The following is a 24,178-nucleotide window of genomic DNA, read 5'->3' as shown; positions in this document are numbered from 1 at the left end:
CAGTTACTAAATAAATCTGCATGGGGCGGATAGAAGAATCACCATTCCAATCCCACCCCCTCCCCCACATTATCCACAGATGGGTACTGATTCTTTGCTCACGGGAATGAATGACATACACATTGCCAGTTTAACATTTCCATTTTTCTAGTTTAAAGACAGCATTCTAGAGTTGAGAACTAGGAGAACTTGAGTTTATCTTGACTTACTAAACCGCAGGTCAAATATTTATCATCAAGTTTTGATCACAGTAGTGCAGGGAGATCACGAAGAAACAATGAAACAGGTCTATGTTGCTTGACATAATGAAACAGGTCTATGTTGCTTGACATTTCCACTCACTCTTACCCAAGGTGAAGATGTAATTAAATTCATCCATTTCACTCTACACTCTAGTACACAAACTCTTCAAAAAATAAAAACGCTGAAACATATATATATATATATACATACATATATATTTCTGCTGGAATTTGGGCTTGAACTCATGGCCTGGGCACTGTTCCTGAGCTTTTCTTGTTCAAGGATAGTGTTCCTCTGCCACTTGAGTCACAGCTCTACTTCCAGGTTCTTGGTGGCTGATAAGGAAGAAGCAGCTCAAGGACTTTCCTGCCCACGCTGACTTTAGAACCGTGATCCTCAGACCTCAGTCTTTTAAGTAGCTAAATTTGAATAGAAAACTGTCAGGTAATCATGTGCTCCTGGATAGTCTGATAGGTTAGACATCAATTTGGTAAGATTCTATATTTGAAAGGAGAAAAAAAGACATGAAAATCAAACTAGGCAAATCAGTTCTCCATGTTGTAGGACCAAGACTATCTGTAAAAAAAAATAGTATAAAATACAAAACAGAAGTGGGGGGTATTTCTTTTCCTTCCTTATTTCTTTCTATCCCATAAGAAATATGCTGTATGTAGAACATATACACATTTCTGGGTTCAGCTATATAAGTTTCAGTCCTTTGGACAGGGTTGTTATGACTGAGAAAGAAACACCGAAAGAAATTTGGGAGTTCTTGTTGAAGACAGGCAGGGGCAAAACTACAAATGACTTTGAGTGCTTCATCCTTTTATTACCCAATCATAAAAGAGCTCTTAATACTTATACCCATCTTTCTTAGCACTCTTCAATGACTGTGGTTCCAATCAGAGAATAAAGTTTTTTCTTAACAAGTCGAAATCCGGAGCTGAGGATCAGAGTTCTCCTAAGGCCAGCTGAGAAGCGACCTCTACTAAAGAAATCCCTAAAGCTCACCCACGAGGAGGTCTCCTGCTTAAACACCAGTGTCAGCTCAAAGGTAGGCACGACGCTAGCATCACACACAATCCTATCCAGCTTTTTACATACATTTTCAATTTCCAAGTTCACATGCAGGACACAGCCTCGAAGGCCACAGGGTTCTGTGGAGGAAAGCCGAAGGACATCTTGCGCAATTCTCTGGGTCAGTTTCTCAGGGACAAGGACCTTAGAGCAACCAAGTTTGGTCTGCTTTGATTTGGATAGACAGTTCTCCAGCATTTTAACTAAATTCTGGCAGGTTGTCTCCTCAAATATCACCTCGTTGAGGTTGGGTTCAGGAACAACATAATCCCAGTAGTCAAAGTCTGTAGGAAATTCAAGGTGTACATTAAGATTGAGGAGTAGGACAAAAAAGCAAAACCCAAACTAAACAAAGCAGCACAGGTTGATAACTTCGGTTTACTAAATCTACCTCTTGTTCTTCTTCTTTGATTTTCCTTTATAGTTTTCTTCTTGCTTGTCTATGATTGGTTATTCTTTTGAGATGGGGCATATGGCTCCTTCCTCCTTCCTCTACTTCTCAAGTGCTGAGATCACAGGTGTATATCATGATACCCCTCTCTGTCAGTTTCTTTGGGAGCTAACCTTGTCTTGCCATTAACTAGTTAGTGAATACAGCAAGTCATTTACCCTCACAAAACTGAAAGTTTGTGCAATAAAGGCTTTGCTAATTCAAATTGATAAGCCATATACATATTATATTATATATATTTGCTTATACATCAAAACTTAACTGTCAATCTAAAATCACTTTCCTTTCTTATTTCAGAGGTTTTCCTAGTTTTGCTTTAGAGAACATGCATTACATCTGCAATTAAAATTGTTACATTTTTGACTGAGGTACTGTCTTTTTTCCTATAATATAAATCCTATAAAATACAGATTTTTTTGTAATTGTTCTTAAGTGATTTCACTGTGAGCTTGAGGGACAATATAAAAAATGTAGGAGAGTTACAGATTTTTTAAAAAATATTTACTAGAATGGTCTCCAACCACTTTGATTAAAGATTGCTCAGAGAGAAAAGAGATCTTTTGAGGTTCATGAGGTTATTTATAACTGGTTAGGTAGTTTTCCTTAGCCAAGCAAAACAAAATAGACCTAGGGAAACAAAATTAGATTTGCTCAAAGGAAAAAAGATAGGTCTGCTCTTGGTCACCTACCTCCCAAATTAATCCTACCACTTGGCAGAGTGCCACACCACAGTCACCAGAGCAGGGCACAGGCAGCTGCCTGCCTGCTAACCAATCTACTTCACCTCCATTAGCTTTCTTCTCCCCACTTCATATAGTCACACTGCTGTCATTTTTAATTATTCAACTAATACATTCCAACTTATAAGAGCTTCATCATTAAGCTAGGCTGAAGAGAATTTTAGGCTTTGGGCTTATAAAATTAAGTCATCACCGGATTTTACAATCCCAATCCTAAATTTAAGCACTTTATCTATGTTCACACTGGTCTTTGGTGGCACAGTGCTGTTAACAACTTGTTGCTTAAAATTGCCAAGGACGAGCAGTCTCGAACCGCTGCCATTTGCAAAGTTTCCTTCTGACCTTAAGAATGGAATAATGGGAGCATCCACAAATAGAACCCTACTGGGTCATAAAAAGGAACACACTGGTCCCAGCAAGCCATGGAAGGCTCTGGAAACTACTGGACTGTGAGAAAGTAGATATAAAAGGGTACATTTTGTGTGTGTGTGCGCATTATTCCGTTTGCCATTAGCAAAGGTAAAACTAACCCAGTGATCCCCAAAAAAGACAAAAAAAAAGAAAAGGAAAAAGAAAAAGAAAAACAAAACAAAAAACATAAGTGGGAGAAGTGTGGGTCTCTGAGGAGAGGGAAAGAAGGGAATTGACAGCAAATGGGCACATTGGAATGTAGCGTGTGTGTCAGAGAGGGGGAGAGGAGAAGGAGAGAGGGAGGGAAGGAGAGAGGGAGGGAAGGAGGGATGAAGAGAGGGCTACTCAAAGCAGATCAATGCATTGGTGAAGAGGCACCTTCCTGTCCTCTTCGTTTCACAGCCACCCAGGAGAAGGAAGTCAGCAGCACACTCCATCCAGGCAGCCCTGGGTGCGTGTGTGTGCGTGTGCGCGTGTGTGTGCATGTGCGTGTGTGTGTGTTGTGGACAGGCACACCCGGGGGCCGGTTGGAGAGGGGTCTCGTGGTGACCCCGGCGGGCCCCCTGGGAAGGCAGGAAGGGGGTGCCATGGCGCGCAGCGTCCCCGGGGGGCTCCCTGGAGGGGGAGGACGGGAGGGGAACTCACCACTTAGCAGGCTGCCCGGGTGGCAGCCGCGGTCCAGCAGCTCCGAGAGGCTGGCCGGGTTCTTGCTGCCCACACTGCCCGTTGCAACCATGGTCAACGGCTAAGGTTTCCCTCGCGGGGCAGAACGGCCTTCCCGGGGCTCTGCGGGGGGACAGAAGAAGGCACGGCGGGGCGGCGCGCCAGACTCCAGGACGCGCGGGGGTCTCCACGCCCCCCTCCCAGGCCGCCCGGGCACCGCCGAGCCTCACCTGCGCCCAGGTCACTCGGGACACCCCGGGGGCCGGGGAGGGAAACCGAGGCAGACGCTGCCACCCCCCCCTTCCGGGGCCGGGATCCACAGACCGGAGCCGCCTCCGTGCCACCTCCAGGCGCCGGCCGGACCGAGCCTCTCCGCGGCACCCGCGGCGGCCGGCGCTTTACCCCGCCGCGCCCCGCCCCCGGCGCCGCCCCGCCCCGCCCCGCTCCGGGGCAGGTCGCCGGCCCCCGGGGGAGGGGGGCCCAGGGCACCCTGACTGTCACCCCGGTGCACGAGCTCCCCCCCCCCGCTCGTCAGCTAACCTGGATTCCTCGGTGCGCCCCTGGGGACCTCCCCATTCCCCCGGGGACCCTGTTGGCACCCTGGGCTGCCCTGACCCCCGTGCGCTGTGCCCTCTGGGTGGGACGGTGACCCGTGCCTTCCCCCGCGGCACCCCGAGCACCTGGCGCAGGGCTCCGGACAGATGGCATCCTTGATGCCCGTTCTGTGGCCTCCACCCCACTTCAGCTCCACGCTGGGTGTCCAGGCCTAGTCCTCTTCCTCCTCCTCCCCCTCCTCTTCTTTTTCTCCCTCCTCCTCCTCTTCCTCCTCCTCCTCCTTCTCCTCTTCTTCCTCCTCCACCACCTCCTCCTCTTCCTCTTCTTCTTCCTCCACCACCTCCTTCTCTTCCTCCTCCTCCTTTTCCTCCTCCTCCTCTTCTTCCTCTTCCTCCTCTTCTTCTTCTTCCTCCTCCTCTTCCTCCTCTTACTCCTCCTCCTCTTCCTCCTCCTTCTTCTCCTCCTCTTCTTCCCCCTCTTCCTCTTCTTCTTCCTCCTCCTCCTCTCCTCCTCTTCCTCCTCTTCCTCCTCTTCTTCCTCCTCCACCACCACCTCCTCCTCTTTTTCTTCCTCCTCCTCCTTCTCCTCCTCCTCCTCTTCTTCTTCCTCCTCCTCCTCTTCCTCCTTCTCCTCTTCCTCTCCCTCCTCTTCTTCCTCCTCCTCCTCTTCTTCCTTCTCCACCACCTCCTCCACCTCCTCTTCCTCCTCCACCACCTCCTACTCCTCCTCTTCTTCCTCCACCACCTCGTCCTCCTTTTCTGCCTCCTCCTCCTCCTCCTCCTCCTCCTCCTCCTCCTCCTCCTCCTCCTCCTCCTCCTCCTCCACCTCCTTCTCCAGCCAGGGGTCCCCCCTGCTGCTCAGCCCTCCAGGCTCCCTGGCACCCCGAGCCATTGGTGGCTGTGACTAATGGGTTTTCTCGGCGGGAAAGGGGGAGCCTGGCATTCTTGGAATAAGACCTGGGCCGGGAGCGCAAGGAGCCTGAGAAGATGGGGCGCTTGCCAAGAGACTAAACGAAACCACTAGTGGGATCTCAGGCGCGCCCCGCGGGAAGTTGGGGCGCATTTACCCTTCTCAGAGGCAGACGTTCCTGGCAGGAGGGACTTGGGCAGCCCTGGAGGGGAGAAAGAGGTTCCTGCGTCCTGCCGGGGGAATCTCGCATCCCAGCACAGGAGGAGCCAAGGCTGCCTTCTCCCACCCCCACGAACATGGGCTTTCCTGCCCAAGTTGCTAAGCCCTCCGCCTTTTTCTTTTTCCTTCTCCACTTTGTGTGCCAGTAGCAGATTACTCCATTCTCAGTGGGTTTCTGGGTAGATCCGAAGATGAAACTGTAGCAAACCAAGGCCTGGAGAAAGAAGGCTGATTTTTGTTTCCTTTCTTTCTTTCTTTCTTTCTTTCTTTCTTTCTTTCTTTCTTTCTTTCTTTCTTTCTTTCTTTCTTTCCTTTCTTTCTTTCTTTCTTTCCTTTCTTTCTCTCTTTCTTTATTTCTTTCTCTCTTTCTTTCTCTCTCCTTATTTTATTCATTTATTTTAATTTTTATTATCCTTACGTATAGTTGTACAAAGGGATTTTAATTCAGCAGGTCAGCTTGTGGGTAAATGTATGTTGAGCACTGTCGCCTCTTAATATTCTCCCTCAACCCCACCCATCAATATTTTTCTGGGTTCCATTTTCACACACATACATTGCATATTATGACTGCATTCACCCACCCTTCCTCCATTTATTTGCCCTTCCCCCCCACCTTGACCTCATCACCTCCCACAACCCATGTCTCAGCTGCCGGGTACTCATTTGGTTAGACTCTAAGTTCGTTGGTCAAAGGAGTTACACCATTGCAATTCTCCCCTGCATATATCATACTTTAATTAATATGTTTGTGTACATATGCATATGACCCTATATGTTTGCATATGTATTCATCTTCTACATATGAGAGAACACATGCATCCCAGAAGATTATATTGTACCAGGGCAGATCTTGGCATTGGCTTCTGGATTTTTAGGCTTTTCTATGGAAAGATCTGCATGTTATGGCCTTGAAAGACAAGATCAGCTGTCCAGGCTAAAAACTCTTAGTAAGAAAAACAACCACAGAAGGGGTAAGGAGGGTGTGTGATAAACAGATCAGTGGGAGGACGTTTGCAGGCAGAGACTCAGAAATGAAAGCCAGCTTGACAGTCCATTTTTAACTCCACAGAGGCAGCTGCACAGCCTGAAGGTCAGGCAAGCTGAGGAAGGAGACTGCTGATAGGCTGGGCTCCGAAAGCAGATTTCCACTTCTATTTCAATAACAGAAGTGGAGAACAAATGAGTCCTTTAAGCCAATTAAAAAGCCAGAGTTGAGGCTCTGGTGATGGCGGACCAGTAGATGAGTGCTCCGTCAGGTGTCTGGCTAACCCCAGGCTGGCTGGCCTCAGAGCTTCTGGTTCTTAACTCTTCTACCTCTTATCTGCTTCCAAAGACAGTTAACTTGAGTTAAGATAATAAGGGATGTGAATGAACTCCAAGGAAATAAACTTAACTGCAGGTTCAGTTTCCATGTGGTATTTAGATATAATTCAAATAAGGTATTCCCACAGGGCCAGAAATATTGTTAGAGAGTTCTAGAAAGCAGTAGCTCTCTTAGGTGAAATTTTGCAACATGCTTTGTGATTTTTGCTGCCAAAAACAATTTGTCTGTATATAGACTTCAAATATTATTATTACTATTATTATTATTGCCAGTCCTGGGCTTGGGCTCAGGGCCCGAGCACTGTCCTTGGGCTTTCTCAGAGCTAGAGCACTACCACTTGAGCCACAGCACCACATCTAACTTTTTTCTATGTATGTGGTACTGAGGAATCGAACCCAGGTCTTTGCGCGTGCTAGGTAAGCACTCTATCACTAGGCCAAACTCCCAGCCCATAGTGCTATTTTTTTTTATTTGAATGAACCTTACTCTCAGGATTAATAGGATATAAAGAATGATTGATAGAAAACACATAATTGGAATAATTGATAGAGATTTTCATTACATGCATATATAATGAAATAGTGACTCTCTCCCCCCCATCAGTTTGAACAAAGGACTTTATGCTTGCTTATGCTCTCCCACTTGAGTTTTGTTTCTGGTCTGGCTTTTTATTGGCTGATTTGGTGATGGACTCTCAAAGACTTTCCGGCTTTAAATGAGGATTCTCTGCCTTTCAGCCTCTTGAATAGTTAGGATTTTAGGCATGAACTATCAGTTTCTGGCCACCAGTTTATATCTTTACAAACATGATTAAAAGTTAAAGTATGGGGCCAGGAGTTTGGCCCAGTGGTGGAGCGCTTGCCTAACATGCAGAGAGATTCAGGTTCAATTCCTCGGTACCATATATATATATATATATATATATATATATATATATATATATATATATATATGACAGAAGTGGTGCTGAGGCTCAAGTGGTAGAGCTCTAGCCTTGAGAAAGTCCAAAGACAGTGCTCAGGCCCTGAGTTCAAGCCCAGGACTGGCAAAAAAAAAAATCTTAAAGTACCTGATCTGCAAGTACAGTGGTTAAAGACTAGTTTGCACAACAACTAAGCTACGAAGTAGTGCTGTTTGCCTTGGTTCCAGTTTGAAGTAAGACTTTAGGTAAGAAGATCTCAGTGTGAGGTTTCCCTGAGGCAAAAACTTGAGACCCTATCAGAAAAAAAGGAGCAATAGCAGCCCCAGGAGTTTGGCCTAGTGCTAGAGTGCTTGCCTAGCATGCACCAAGGCTATGGTTCGATTCCTTGGTAGCACATATATAGAAAAAGCTGGAAGTGGTGCTGTGGCTCAAGAGCTAGAGCTCTAACCTTGAGAAAGCCCAAGGACAGTGTTCAGACCCTAAGTTCAAGCCCCAGGACTGAAAAAAAATTAGCAGTAGCAGATAAGGACTGAAGATATTGCTCAATTGACACTGCACTCAGAATCAGGTTCTGAAAAACAAAAGAAAAGGAAGGAAAAAAGGAAAGAAGGGAGAGATAGAGAGGAGTAAACTGTAAAGACCATTAAAGACCATAATAGGTTTGTCTCTGTACCACATCTCTCAACATTTTTTAATGTTTTGGATATAATTGATTTCTAGCTAAAAATTCATCACACTGATATACTCCAGTGTTAACCAAAATAGAGTGATATAAACTTACTTTAGTGTCACTTCAATATATCTTTGGTAGATACTGTAAAAATTATAGGGACACTGACTGAAAGTTAATACTTGCATAGACATAGAAAATCTCATCGGGGGGTAAATAATTTTCCTTGCTCTTCATATACTAATATATTATCCCAAACTACCCAAATTATAAGCACATCCCTTCTCTTTTCTTTTTTATAGGCTGACTTCCAACAAGTAAAAGACATACAGAAAGAAATGAAAATCACATGTTCATCAGATGGTTATGTTAGTATTTAAGCTCCAAGCTCCCCCATGTGGAATATTCAATTCATCTTATCATTGCTCACATGGAAATGTGAAGTTAGAATAGCAGAGTTATTGCAATAACAAGTAATGCATTTCCATGTCTTATATATTCTTGGTTCGGAGTCTGGAATATTTATTATTACCAGTGAGTATTCTCATTTTACCCATTTTTCTCATTCCTGAAGTTTTCTTAATACATTGACATTCCATGCATCTTTATTTCACCCCATCAGCTCTAATGCTTGGGGGATTAGGTGAGGAATGACTGGATTTCTTAATTTGTATAATGTATTCAGAGGAGATTCAATGGGCATAGAAGTTGATCTGAACAGGGGCCAGAAGTATGGCCTAGCGATAGAGCGCTTGCCTAGCATGCAGAAGACCCATAGAAAAGCCAGAAGAGGTGCTGTGGCTCAAGTCGTAGAGTGCTAACCTTGAGGAAAGCCCAAGGACACAGGCCCTGAGTGGCAAAAAATAAATGTCGATCTGTACAATATCTAAGGTGTCATATCTAAGGTCTCAAAGAATTGTGAGGATTCAAAGAGAAACTCTGAATCAATGCTAAATATTATATCTTCCTTACAAACAAACATGAACTCTTTAAGTGGATACACTCTCTAGCTTACCTTGACTGAATTAAACTTGTAAATCAAGTCTCAGGTGCTTAGTGAGTGGATACCATTTGTTACCGATATGGTTACCATTCTCAAATTTCAGTCTTTTGGTTCAGCGCAGCAAGAAAGAGGCTAAATGAGGTTGAAGAAATATCATTAAAATAGGACAAAATTGAGGGGTTTCCTGTTTGTAAGACATCTAGAAAGTATTTCCTACTGCTTAAGCACATATTATGTTATTATAATAGATAAAGATTTATATGTATTACTTCCTTTTAGTAATCTAGGCAATAGTTTTCTGAAAAAATGAAATTTGTAGACAAATCAAATTATTGACTATAGACCTTTCCAATTGTTTCAAGACATATATTTCCCTCTGTAGTGTTCTGGTGACATACACCATCACAATGTTGACCTGAGAATGTTCCCAACCATACAATTTCAACTTAATGGTTAGGTATGCAAAAGGAGATATTCATTATGATATAGGATTTTACATTGAATAAGGTAACATGAAGAATTACCTAGTACAAAAACCAAAAACAAGGCCTGGTATGAAATAGTATGTAATGTCTACTTCTACAAGTTGAATTTTTGAGTCGTAGAAGGCTTTGCCTCTCTAAATTTAATCAGACAAATTGTTGCCATAGTCACTTGTCTCTTTTTTTCATATTTTTTATTGTAATGAATAGAAGGGTTACATTATCTTCACCAGATAGATGGTGCATTACTTCACATACATTGATACCCTTTCTCGTGTCTTGGTCCCCATTTCCCTCCCCTTACCCCAGCCCCTCATCTTGTCTTCCTCCCTTCCCTATCCAACTTCAAATAACCAAATACGCATCTATACAATATATCAGATAACCAGGAGAAATACTGTAACAATATGAGATAACCAAGGGACAGCAAAAGAGCTGAGAGATAACATAGTACATTAAGGACAATAATCACTCATTATATGGCTTTTGTTTCTATATCCTGGAGGTCATAGTGACTTGTCTCTTAAAATAGTTGCATGGTTTTGTTCTTGTCATAATGCTATGTATTATTTCTATCCAAAGGGAAAAGAATACCTATAAATGTACACAATATTTGTTTTTCTTTAATTATGGGAAGATTTACAATTCAAATGTGTATTGTCAGAAAATACCAACTAGAAACATGGAGTAGGTTTTTTTTTTATATTTTTCAGGCCAGCCTAGGCAAAAACTTTGTAAGTCTTAGACTTGAAAATACTTTTAATGGTATGAGATTTCTCAGGATTTTTTTTAAAACATGTTTGAAGAGAAGAAATGATAGCTTCTAGCCACTCTTCTCTCCCTGTACCAGCCAAGTGTCATATCTTACTGAGATAGCCTCATAAAGCATCTATCATTTATATTTATGTCCTGGGAAAATTAGCCATTACTTCAGGACATAAATCAGTAGCATTGCTCTAGAAGATAAATAAATCCAGAAATGCCCAAGTAGAATGGATACAGGATAAGGCAAGGGCAGTTTCTAGGATGGGGGTTGAATTTCCATGCTAAAGCTGTACAACACACTGAGGTTAGAAAGCTTGACCAAGTAACAGACAGTCTGTGTTTTTACATGCGAGGGTGTAAGTTAGTAAGGCACATGTGTAGTACAACCCAAATGTGTAGTTTTGTATCCCAGCAATGACATTGGCTAGCTGTGTAAATTTGAATAATGTGCATCATATTTACTGTTAAAATTGGAATTAAACTAAGGTTTTCTCATAGAGCTGTTGCAAGAATATATATATAGAGAGGAAAAGACATATATGATAAACATATATAAATGTGTATAAAAGTATAGATACTCTATAAATTTTAGGCATCATTATGATGATGAAATCTAACACTGACTTTGGAAAAAATCTCCAAAGCTCTGGTAACACTTTTATAAAAATGACGAGTAGTTATGGGCATTAAAAGATACATGTGAAGGGCTGATAGTTTGGCCTAGTGGTAGAGTGTTTACCTAGCATGCACGAAGACCCGGGTTCGATTCCTTGGTACCACGTACATAGAAAAAAGCCAGAAATGGTGCTGAGGCTCAAGTGGTAGAGCTCTAGCCTTGAGAAAGTCCAAGGACAGTGCTCAGGCCCTGAGCTCAAGCCCAGGACTGGCACAAGAAAAAAAGTTATATGTCAAAACATGTATCTTTTGTACATATAAATTCATTTGGTTGGTCAGCGTTCAGTAACTAGTTATTGAATATTTATGTTTTAGGCACTGAAAATGCAACCGCAAACTAGATAAAATTGGTTAATCTCCTTAGCAAATTATGGGAAGAAAGTTAGACAGATTAGTACCAGAATGTAAGTAGTGTTTTTTAGTTTGTGTTGTGCTGCTGTAGCAGAATTGTTGAGATTGGATAATGTATGAAGAGCAGAGATTTATTCCTCACAGTTCTAGAGGTAGGAAGACGGAGGTTAAGGTTCTGCATCAGGCAAGGACCTTCTATGGTATATCCATCCCACGAGGGAAGGGAGAAACCAGGCATGAGGTAGGTATGTGTGGGGAAAGGAGAATCAATTTCATCCTTTAATCGCGAACCCAGTCCTGTGATAACTAACCCATTCCTGCAGTCATGGCATTAATCCATTCATAAGGGCACAGCTCTCCTGGGTTAATTGCCTCTTGTAGTTCCAATCTACAGTGCGACACTTTTGCACTGGGGATTAAGTTCCTAACACGTGGCCTGTAGGAGGCACATTTGAACTGTAGCAATCTGATAAAATTACAGGAGGTAGTTGCTGTAAGAACATTGTGATACACGCACTAATATATCTTGAAGGAAGAGGTGCAAGCCTTTCTACTCATCAGTTATGGCTTTATAAGAAATGAACAATCTCAGGCCTGCACTCAGACCAACAGAAACCAAATCTGTTCCATAAAAAGATGCCCAGAGGGACACACATTACATGCAAAGTAAAGTTTAGAAACTCTTAGTTTAGTTGAATGGAAAGCAAAAAAAGAAAACCACCTAAGTCTTATTTCTATTCTACTTAATTACAAAACATTTACTGAGCATCCACTAAGTGTAAGGTATGTCTTGGATGCAAGATAAGCCGGTTCATAGCTGGGAAAGTGTTTGTTGATTTTTTCTATAGCTCACCAGACATAATGGCTCTCTTCAATAAATGGAATTCATCGTCTGAGATTCCTAGCCCCAGGACCTGGCTTAGAAAACTGCAGGCAGCTGTGTGCAAACAGCCTGCTTGTCAGCGAAGACTATATCATGTGAAAATTAATTCTCCTTTTAATAAACTTGTGACAATACAAAATCCCTGAGTACATTCAGGCCCAATGGGATGGAAACATAACATAACCCAGGAAGGCACTTGCACTGTGAGATGTATTTAAAGTAATTGGTCCTTGGAAAGTTTCATTTTAATACCGCTCATTAGGAAGCAATGTGTTAATGCAGAAATGTATATATCTTCCAAATGTTCAAGAGTGGGTAAGTTCAATGAGGCATGCTTTTATTTCTTCTGCTGTAATTCTCTCATAAAATATTTTAAAACATTGGTTTGGCTTTTGATTTACTGTGCTTCTGATTGGGAGCTATTTTTATAGCAGCTGTATACTGTGATGAAGGAGATAAATTACAAATTGAGAGGTTTAGATGGCTGTGAGCACATCAAAGTGCATTCAGTTGTGTAACATCAATTCATCATTTCTAGGTTGAACACTAAATGACACTTTACAAATGAACCTAGGACATCGCATAATTACCTAAGCAGTTAGCTTAGGTGTTTCTGTATGGTTTGACTTTAAGTTTTAGCACAACTTAGCTTTAACAAAGACTAGCTTCGCAATTCTGGCTCTATTATATGAACAAGTTGTGGAATCTTATCTTTCTCATCTGTAATATGGAAGATTCAGTGGCACCTAATGCGTTAAGTTTCTGGTGATGTAACTGGCACCTTTGACGTTTACATTCAAGTAGTTTTGGAGTGCTGGGTCTTATAATTCAATGCTTTTTGAGGGGAGTTTGGGATATCCATTGAGTAACATTTTGTGAGTGTCGAGGAATTCTCAATCTCATCGAGGTCCCTTAGCACAGATTTATATGTTCAAATGGAGCAGAATTGTTTCTATTTGTCCAAAAGTAACATGCATCTTTTCTTGTTAGAAATCCTATTCAAGGTTAGAAACTCAGTTTATTTAGAACAGGTGGAATCCACAGAGACATTAGTGAACGAGATCTGTGGAATGGTCTGAGCTCCAGTTCTTCTTTTTGCTGCTCTAGCAGCAGCATCTTAGAGAATTTACCCAAGCGATGCAGGTTAGATTGACATAATTCTAGTTTCTTCTACAAATAGCTTTATTTTATGCATTGTGTATAACATAATTTATGGGACAAATTTGTCTTATCTATCTACCCTACTCTGATGAAGAGTTTTTATGAGCTGGAACCTTTTTCAGATTTTCAAGAATTATCATAAGAAGCTTTTCTGGAAGAAAATGGAATTCCTGTCTTCATGATGGTTCAGGAGACCTGAGTTTTGTGTCAGGAATATGACAAATTCTATATTTTGGTTGATTCTATGTTAAAGGATACCATCTATAGCTGCATTTTATTACTAGTGATCTTAATCTTAAAACAAGGATAAATTGTGCTCTATGGACTTCTAGCTTATGGACAAGGTAAAATATAAAGAGAAGAACAAGAGTCAAGTCATCTATTATTCATTGTATACCCCCCCCCTCTTTCTCTCTGTCAATTGTGGGTCCTGGATGCTGTCCCTGGGCTTCTTAGCTAGCACTCTACCTCTGGTTTTTAATCATTAGTTGAAGATAATAGTCTCCAGGGAACTTTTATACCTAGGCTGGCTTTGAACTGTGATCCTCAGATCTCAGCCTCCCGAGTAGATAGGGTTACAGGTGTGAGCCCAGTGCCAGGCTTATACACTGATCTTTTATTCTTTTATTTTATCCCAGGACTTGTGAAGGAACCATATTCAAGTAAACTTTCTAACAACTCTACTGATATACTCATTCTCTTATATTAGAGTTGATATTTAAAAACATTGAGGGGCAGGGAGTTTGGCCTAGTGGTTGAGTGCTTGCCTAGCATGCACGAAGACCCGGGTTCGATTCCTCGGTACCATATACATAGAAAAAAGCCAGAAGTGGTGCTGAGGCTTAAGTGGTGGAGCTCTAGCCTTGAGAAAGTCCAAGGACAGGGCTCAGACCCTGAGCTCAAGCCCAGGACTGGCAAAAAAAAAAAAAAAACATTGGAAAAAAGAGGAAAAAAAAAATCAATGACTATTTAAGAGGACTAGTTGACCTAGAAATTAATTAACCAATTTGCCCCATTTCTGGAAGAATTTCACCATTTAATAGAATTTTTTTTTAAAGTGGGTCGATCCCTTTAGATTTTGCCTCCATTTTCTAGAAGGGCAGATTTGGTTTAAAATAGTACACTGCATCTCCAAACAGGTATACTGATGCCCATACCATATTGCATGATATTTGAATGTGAAAGGTTCCCCTAAGGTTGATATGTTATAGTCTTTATCCTCACATAATACCTTTCTTTTGGGAAATGCTAGAAACTTTAGGAGATTGAGATTATCTGGAAGAAGTAGATCAGTACAAATGTCAATTGTTAATTGTCAACTGTCAACCATCTTTGAAGAGAGTATTGTTTTTTTGTGGGGCTTTACCTGCAGGCTTGGGTGCTGTTCCTGAGCTCTACAGCTCAGGGCTAGTGCTTTACTACTTTCAGCCACAGCACCACTTCCTGAAGAGTACATCTTTTTTTTATTGTAATTAATAAAAGGGTTACATGATATTTGTCAGATAGAAGGTGCATTACTTCACATACATTGATACCCTTTCACATGTCTTGGTCCCCATTACCCTCCCCCCTACTCCCCCTCTTGGTTTTCCCCCCTTCCCTGTCCAATTTCAAGTAACCAAATACAAATGTATCCAATATATCAGATAACAAAGTGAGATATTGTGACAATATGAGATAACCAAGGAACAGCAAAAGAGATGAGAGATAACATAGCACATTAAGGACAGCAATCATTCATTATATGGCTTTTGTTTCAATATCCTAGAGGTCCATTCAATTAGCTTCATACTATATGGCCTTATGTATCAAGGTTTTGCTCTATTGCAAATCTCTGCTAGTAGAGTCCAAGGTTTCTACTAGTTATGATGAATGAGGGAAACCATTCAGCCTAAGTGAAGAGTTCATCTTATCCCAGGCTTTTCCCTTTCTCCTTCTCTGTTTCCTGGGCATCATGAGGCAACTAGCCTCCTCTGCCACGTGCTTAAGCTTTCATGATGGTTTGGTTCACCACAACACAAAAAGACAGCTGATCATGAATGGAAATCTATGAATGGAAACCTCTGCGACCGTATATATATATATATATATATATATATATATGTAAATATATACATATATACACACATATTCATATAATTTATTATAATTGCATCTGCTAACTTCAACATATATTTATAATACTATTACTAATAATCATTATTATGGGTCTCACTCTGTGTGTATGTGTGTCCAGAGCTAGTGCTCTCCTCTTCTGGCTTTTGTCTAGTTCATTGGAGATATGAGTCAGACAGATTTTTCTTCTTGGACTGGTTTTGAACCTTCATCTTCAGATTTCGGCTTCTGAGTGCCTCTCATTATAGGTGTGAGCCATTGAGACCTGGCTGAAAATTTAGCTTGTAGGAAAATATGCTTTTCTCAAAATTTATTCAATCTGACATCACCTTTATGAAAAAATATTTTCAGTATTGTTGGGAGCCAGAGTGGAATCAAACTGTCCTTTGATCTGCATCAGATAACCACACAAAGAAGTGAGCTGTCATGTGTAGCGCCATGCCCAGGAACTTCTGAAGCTAGGGAGAAGTTGGGAGCCAGAGTGTGGAGCCAGGCTGTCCCTTGAATCTGCACATCTGAGTAAGATAACCTCGCTAAGAAGTGAGCTGATGCCATGCCTAGGAACTTCTGAAGCTACATTGTCTGTATTGTGAACTTTCTGATCTCTTTGATTTATTGCTTTATTGTTTTTTGGCAGTTCCCTGGTTTAACTGATCTGAGATTTACCATATGAATGCAACCCCTGGCAGTTCCTTGGTTTCAAGAAAGTATATAAGCCTTGATTTGGAAATAAACTGGGCTGCAGTCTTGAGCTCACGGCCTTCTTGAGCTGCTGACTTGGCTGTAGTCCTCCCGAACCCCATCTGTTTGTCTCTCTTCTATTTTTCCTAGTCCCTGCTCCCTATTTCAGGAATCCTGGTTCGCTGCCAGCTGGCCCTGGCACACTACGTTTATCTTTTTTTCATAATTATAATTTATTAACTGTATTTCATAATTTTCTTATAATTAATTAAGACTGGTCTTATTTTATGCTTCTAATGCAGTTATATGGCATATTAAATATGGACTTCATGGAAATATAACATTTTTGTTTGTAGGCCTAATATTTTATCAAATAATGCAGAAAATATTTTAGCTAAAGGAAAACTGTAGAAATCACTGTGTGTTTATCTTTAATATGTATTCATTTATTTAAAAATACAGCTACCATGTCTCATTTGTTTGCTTTACCTTCCCACAAGTACACATGCTCCTTTTCATTTTATGGTAGTAAAGGGTCACCTGTCATTTGAAAACACCATTGCCCAAATATTTCTAATTTCTGTCTTTCTTCTAACACCTTTCTTTCTTTTTTTTTTTTTTTGCCAGTCCTGGGCTTGAGCTCAGGGTCTGAGCACTGTCCTTGGACTTTCTCAAGGCTAGAGCTCTACCACTTGAGCCTCAGCACCACTTTTTTCTATGTATGTGGTATCGAGGAATCGAAGCCGGGTCTTCATGCATGCTAGGCAAGCACTTTAACCACTAGGCCAAACTCCTGGCCCCTCTAACACCTTTGTTCTTCTTTCTTCCTCCTTCAGCAGAAAAACACAGTGGAGGTTACATAATTCTAAGGGTTATTCAAAATAGTTTTATCTGGTTTCCTGGAGGGTATATTCCTAGAGCTGCTGATAGATTTCTTTTTTTCTTTCTTTCTCTTCAAGGCCCAAACATTTGAGTAAAGAATCTGAAGGTGTGGAAGATTGGTTGTAAGGGTAAAAACAAAATTCTGGGAAGTCAGATTTTTTTTTTAATTGTCTGAAGGAAAACAGTATCTAATTTAGATTAGACCTCCTGTTTTTGTGTTTTATATCTCTTCTGTGAATTTGGGCAAATGAGCTCTCAGTTTAATTATGGTGTGTGTGGGTGTGTGCCTGTTTAGATGTGTGTTCAGAGATCTAAATTTTTGCCCAACAAATGATTCCTCTAGTGTCCTCAATAAGTTGGTGCTTCTGAGAACATTCCAACCTGCCCTGTGAGAGTTCTTTTCTCCCTGGTGGAATCTGATCTACTCTGATGTTTATAGTGGGTGTTCAGATTTGGCACTGCTGCCTTTGGGAAAATTGTGTTTTATATATATATATATATACACATATATAGTGCGGTCATGAAACATGACTTAGAAAATTACTTTGAAAGAGCCATGAAATAAACTTCTTTTACATAGAGTCAAGACACATATCTCTGCCCCTACTGCATTCATACTGAAAGACCCTGACAGTGACTTCTGATGATCAAGAAGGGATGTGAAAATGTCAGAACAGAAAAGATCAAACATCTCTATTCCCCATCATGGGGTGAGGGCAGAAGGTGTGATCTTTTTTTCTGAGGGAACAGAAATGGAAGTCACTCAGACCTAAATCTCTTATCAAAAGAATTGGATTGTTCACAGAAGATTCATTATTCCACTTTGGAGCAAGGTGTGTGTATTATATGGTGTGTAGCAAAGATGGACCCCTGTTGCCTTCTCCTCTAGGCCCTAGAGCGGAAGTGTCTAGGTAGAAACACTGCCCCCCCAAGAAAATATCTGTGCTAAGAACTGATATCAGGAAGCATGGTTGGTGGGAACAAGATTAATTTGCCTTTGTCAAGAAAAATCTGGCTCATGTAAACCTGCTTAAGAGATAGGCAGTAAAGTCCACATACCAGTTTTTCACAATAGATAAGAATAGCTGGTTCTGTGAACTTGAAGTCATCGCATGGAGATCTAGGAAGGCATACAGAGGGACTGAAAGTGCAGATGTGGAAAATGAGGAAAAGAAGAGGAAAGGAGGACAGCAAGGGAAGCTTTGTAAGATACCTTTGACCCTGGAACAGTGAGAGCTTTGAAAGGATATCTGCCTATCTCCTTTTCATAACGGGAGGCATTGGCCATTTCTGAAATCATATTTGGTGGTTCCATCTTGGTGAAGATTTTTTGGGGAGGGCAGGTTAGGTGATTCTGGTATCTCGGGAGTAGAGCCAGGGACACTGTTAACCATCTACAGCATTTGGGACAGCTTGACAGCAGAGATTCCCCACAACAGACATCAGAGATTCCCCACAACAGAGATCTATCTCACTCATATTGCCAGATAGATCCAACAGTTCATTTGTCTTTTAGCTTTACTACATTACTTAATCAGGCAGCAACTTGAGGCACAGTTGATTGTTTATTATATTTGGTACTTGGGGATCCATCTTAGGGTGTCATGTGTATTAGGTAAGCACTCTAGTACTAAACTTCATTCATAATCCTTTATCTTCATCTATTCTATTCTATTCTATTCTACTCTACTCTACTCTACTCTACTCTACTCTACTCTACTCTACTCTACTCTACGGGAAGGTCTTGCTTGGAGCTCAGACTGAGCTGAAGTCATAATCTCCTAATTAAGCCTCTCAAGTAGATTCCAGGCATGCAATGTTGGAAAAGTGACTAGGAGACTGGGATGTGCTTCCTTCAGCCTAAAACAATGCAAGAGAAGAAGTCATAATCTTATAAGGACTTAACAAGTGGGATGCTTATAGCACTTTCTGACACTTAGGGTGACTGATATTCTTCAGATGATCCTAGCTTGTCCAGAGGCTGAGATCTGAGGATTGTGATTCAAAGCCAGCTTGGACATGGAAGTCCATGAGAATTTATCTCCAATTCACCACCAGAAAACTGAAGTGGTGCTATGGCTTAAGCAATAGCCTTAAGCGGAAGACCTCAGAGACAGTGCCCAGGCCCAGAGTTCAAGCCCAATGGCCAACAACAGCAACAAAACCCTCCAAAACCCCAAAACAAAAAAAAAGAACCCACTTAAGTCTTCATTTGGGTATGATAGGTAAGTGAATTTTAAAGATTTTGGTCTATGGAGGATGAGAAATAGAAGCAGGATTCCTGGATTCCTGACACCTAGACTTACCTACATTCATTAATTTTTTTTTGCAATGAGTGCCATATTGGTCTCATTCATTTCCCCACCCTCAGATTTGCAAGCTTTGAAAGGATGGGAACTATTGCTCTCTCATTTTCCACCAGACTCCTCAATGTGCCCAGCATGTAGTAAGTGTCCATTGAATACTCTTAGCCAGGGGTGTGGCTTGTGTTTCAGCAACTGTCAAATGCAAGGCCTTGGCTTCAAACCCCAGTACTATAGAAAGTGAACAATACATAGGTAAATAAATTAAACAAAACAAAACACACTTCTAAAACTGGTGACCCTGTTGGATGTGAATTTTTTATCTTTTAAAAATAACATATCAAGTCTAAACTCACAAGTTTTTCATTTTGGCAGTAGAATAATTTATGTACTCATAACTGTATGGTTCTACTGTTAAAGCCAGTAACAAAGATTAAGAGCTTTGGCTATGTGGTTCACACTGGCCTATGTTATTTTAGGTAAATAAGACTGTTAATAATGAGAATCCCTCTAAGATAAGAAATCTTTTTCCCCACCTGTGTTTTCTTATTGGTATTATTAGGAAATAGTTACTTTATTACTCTATTCTTAAGGCATACTAGAGATTGATTTTGTATTTAAGTAAGCATTCCTATAAAGATAACATAGAGCTAGGTGGCTCACGCCTGTAATCCTAGCTATTCAGGTGGCTGAGACTGAGGATTGTGCTTCAAAGCAGCCCAGGCTCTCCAGTCAATCCAGGAGACTCTTATCTCAAATAAACTACTGAGGAAAAGCCAGAATGGTGCTGAGTCTCAAGAGATAGAGCACTAGCCTGGAGCATACACAGGCTCAGGGATGGAGCCCAAGCCCCAGGACTCTCAAAAATAATAAAAAAAATATAAAATAAGATGAGTACTTTCTCAGACTCATATCTGGAGAAGTATGAAGGGCACCTGCTTCATCCTTTCCATTCACTTCTTAGGTTATGCGTTTGTAGTAAGCACTTATTAAGCCATTGGAAAGAAAAGTCAGGTCATGTTGTTAATGAGCATTGCCTTGGAGGCTTTTAATTTTCTCAGCAACCATTTGACTTAGATTTATCAAGGAAAGAGGACAGGAACGGCTCTGCACTGAGCTACATAACCCAAGTCCACAAGGAAAATTGCCCCTTGCCATGTCTGGTACTGTCACCCCAGCCTCTGTCCCTTGATGTTATCCTTGCTCTTTGGATAAGGACTTGTTGGATCAGGCCTTTCTGTTTTTAACTTGTGTTGAGTAACTGATCCCAATAGAGAGTGCTATCAGTGATGCTTGAATCCTTCCTTGAGTAAAAGGGTCCGGGAAAGAACTTGTTAGTGAATAATCAACCCAACGACAATGGTGATATACCATGCCCATGGGCAATTGAACTTTCATGCTAAATGCCCTCACTTACTGCCACAGGAATGATATTCTCAGAATCATGAAACAGGGTGACCATTGAAGGTGTCCTGTGCAATCACCATAGATTAAAACCACTTATCTCTCCTCCTTCTCTTCCTCCTCCCCTTTCCCTTCCCCTCTTTCTCACCCCTTCCTCCTTTTCTTCATTTTCTTCTTCATCTTGTTTATTTCTTCTCTTCCCCTTCCCTCTTCCCCTCTTCTTTTTATTTATTTTTGCCAGTACTAGAGTTTGAACTCAAGGTCTTACACTCATTTACTTGCTTTTCTTGCTCGTGCTCTTCCACTCGAAACATGCCTCCAGCTCAGCTTTTAGCTGGCATTTTTTTCTGTTGGTCCTAGGGCTTGAACTCTGGGCCTGGGCATTGTCCCTGAGCTCTTCAGCTCAAGGCTACCGCCCTACTCACTGAGCCATGGCTCCAATTCCATCCTGTTTTCTGATGGATAATTGGAGATAAGAGTTTCACAGACTTCAGTGCTCAGGCTGGCTTTGAACAGTGATCTTCAGATCTCAGCCTCCTGAGTAGCTAGGATTACAGGTGTGAGCCACCGTGCCCAGCTTAGCTGGCATTTTTTTTTTTGAGATGGAATCTGACTCTTTTGCTTGGGCTGACTTTAGGCTATGATCCTCTTGGTTTCAGCTACCCAAGGGGCTAGAATTACAAGTGAGTCATAGCACCTCTTTCTTTCGTTCTTTCTCTCTCTCTCTCTCTCTCTCTCTCTCTCTCTCTCTCTCTCTCTCTCTCTCCCTCTCTCTCTCTCTCTCTCTCTTTCTCTCTCTCTTTCTTTCTTTTTCTCTTTTTTCTCTTTCTCTTTTTTGACACAAATTTTCTTTTCTTGTACATTAATCACAAACCTACTTCTAAATGATAGTACATGTCAATCTCTAGACTTCTTGGAATAATTCCTTTAGAATTTTTTTTGTCATAGTTACCTTTGTCCTCTGTAGCTTTAGAAGAACACAAGTAAATGGCTCTTTATTCTCCCTCACAGCTCTACTGTAAAATTATGGTTGGCATATGCAGGGATCTTAAAAAAAATGGACTTTGTTAACAGTCTCCATAGTTTTTGTTTCTATGCAGCCAATTTGAATTTCAGGGAGAACTTGACTGAATAAAACATCTCATGTAAATTTTGTTTGATCTTGTTTACATTTTTACTTCTAATGAGGCACAGATTCTCAAATCAGCCAACTTGAACTAATACAGCAGAAAGGCAATGCACCCTAAAGCTTAGTTGGCATTTCCTGGTCTGGGGATTTTGTTCACACATAGCCCACTTCTTTGTTTGTTCAACAAAGTTACCAGCTTCCTTTGTGTAGCTTTTCAAAGTGGGTAACATTTCTTGACAATGCCTTGATTATTTTTTGAGACAGCTGGGATGGAAGACTCTTATGTCTCCTCTCCTACCCTTGTTTTCTGCTCTAGAGTTCCCTCTGCCATCCTGTCCAATGTCTAATTTTTACTAACATCCATGCCCTGACCAGACTTCCTGCTTTCCTCTTTCTACATTGTGTATTCACTGTCTACAGGTATAAGCCATAGTGCTCATGGATACCCAGAGAAAGACTCAATTAGAAATCTACTTTCTACTTGAAATACCCTCTTCTTTTCCATATGGTCAATTTCTTCTTAGAGCTTCTCTAGGGTTCTCACTGGTACTATGTCTGTCACACCAGTGAAAGTTGTCAGTATTAAAGGAGAGTCATTTCATTGAAATGTGTTGGCATCTTGATCTAGGACAGAAAAGAAGCCCTCTTTTGAATAGATGACATTAATGATGCTGTTCAAACAGCATGTAGAGCCGAGAACTCTGTGGATTATGCCTCTTCTCGAAGTACTTTCTCAAAATAAGATTATCTATCATAATATGTATTTTATTATACAAGACAACAAAAAAGGAATATGGTCTCAAAACAATTTACATAACCCCTAAGCTCTTTGAGTCCTATGGTCTTTAAGACTTTTATCTTTCCTTTGCCTCCATGGGTACAATCCATGGATTCTTCATGATTTCTCCGGGCACAAATCCTTGATTCATTCATGAACAAACTCCTTTTTCTTTTCAATCTTTCTTTGTTTAGTCTTTGTTGTTGTTGTTCTGGTTTACTTAAACGCAGCCATTTTCCTTTTGTTACTATTAGGGTAATTTGAACACACATTATTTTTTTCTTTACTAGCCCATGAGCTCCCAGAAGAAAACTGTACCACTGAGTACTCTAGAAGATCTAGTCCAGCATCTGGTGAAAAATAGACTGATTAATTACAGTGGATGTATGATATAGACTCTCAAAGAACCTGTATTCAGATTGGCCAATCACATTCTCTCCGTGTGAGTCTCTTTGACCTCAAATTTCGTGGGAAACATACCTGGCAAGACAGAGAATGAAGAGTCTGAACTGTTCCACTTCTGTGTCCAGAGGAAGTGTCATCAAGGTCCTGATAAAAGGAAGCCATGTCCTCTTAGGAGAGAAGATAGCAGGATACAATCAGCTCTGATCTTCATACATGTATTGGTTTCAGTGCCCATCTTATGGAAATGAAATAATTCTGCTATTCTTTGTGTTTTAAAAAATGTGTTCATGGGCCTGGGAATGTGGTTTAGTGGTAGACTACTTACTATCATGCTCGAAGCCCTGGGTTTGATTCCTCAGTACCACATATACAGAAAAAACCGGAAGTGGAGCTGTGTCACAAATGATAGGGTGCTAGCCTTGAGCAAAAAGAAGCTCAGGGACAGCGCTCAGGCTCTGAGTTCAAACCCCAGAACTGGTCCCCCACCCTCCCTAAAAAAGAAAAAGGAAAAAATGTGTTTATGTAAAAAGAACAGAATAAACAGTGCTACTTTTATTTTTATAAAAACTTGTACTTCAGCATTGAAAAAGTATCATTAGGTTTTACAGAGGAATAAAAACCTAAACTATTAGACTAGGACATGTTCCCAAGCAAAATTTGCCCCCATTCTCATTAAATACAACTTCCTTACAATCTAAACTCTAATTTGACTCACCAAAGGCAATGTACTCATGTAATGACAAAAGTTTAAGTCATTCAGAAGATAATAAGAAGAAAATGCTAAAAATCTAAGTAATTCATCCAAAGTAGCAAGTAATAAATGTAAAAATTACTGCTGTCAAAAATGTTCTTATAAGCATAAATTCAGGGAGAAAATGTGCTGGAAGATTGCAATGTCTAAGATTGCTGCCATTTTAGTAGTTAAATCTACAGTTTGGGGAGGGAATTGAATGCTTAGTGATGTCTAATAGGGCTGG

General features: G+C 41.0%; 1 protein-coding gene and 1 long non-coding RNA gene across 3 annotated transcripts; one reads left to right on the top strand and one right to left on the bottom strand.

Moving 5' to 3' along the window:
• Positions 1 to 668: 668 nt before the first annotated feature.
• Positions 669 to 4,384, bottom strand: Ddit4l (DNA damage inducible transcript 4 like). 2 transcript variants are annotated; one of them, XM_090356758.1, is made up of 3 exons: positions 4,266 to 4,384; positions 3,568 to 3,708; positions 669 to 1,604 (listed from the first exon to the last, which is right to left on the bottom strand). In XM_090356758.1, the coding sequence occupies exons 2-3, from the start codon at positions 3,656 to 3,658 to the stop codon at positions 1,117 to 1,119; spliced, it is 579 nt and encodes a 192-aa protein (XP_090212884.1). In that variant the 5' UTR covers positions 3,659 to 3,708; positions 4,266 to 4,384; the 3' UTR covers positions 669 to 1,116. The 2 variants fall into 2 exon arrangements, with proteins under 2 accessions (XP_090212884.1, XP_090212883.1); XM_090356757.1 differs by lacking the exon at positions 4,266 to 4,384 and adding an exon at positions 3,816 to 4,001.
• Positions 3,752 to 23,382, top strand: LOC150047351 (uncharacterized). The gene is made up of 3 exons (XR_016539424.1): positions 3,752 to 3,825; positions 8,487 to 8,552; positions 23,087 to 23,382. It is a non-coding gene; the product is annotated as an uncharacterized LOC150047351 (long non-coding RNA).
• The last annotated feature ends 796 nt before the right edge of the window (positions 23,383 to 24,178 follow it).

The sequence above is a fragment of the Megascapheus bottae genome, chromosome 23 (genome assembly GCF_031878675.1).
Source record: "Megascapheus bottae isolate mThoBot1 chromosome 23, mThoBot2.hap1, whole genome shotgun sequence".
Classification (NCBI taxonomy): Eukaryota; Metazoa; Chordata; class Mammalia; order Rodentia; family Geomyidae; genus Megascapheus; species Megascapheus bottae.
Note: the sequence above shows the minus strand (reverse complement) of the source record. Positions and strands in the feature narration are given on the sequence as shown.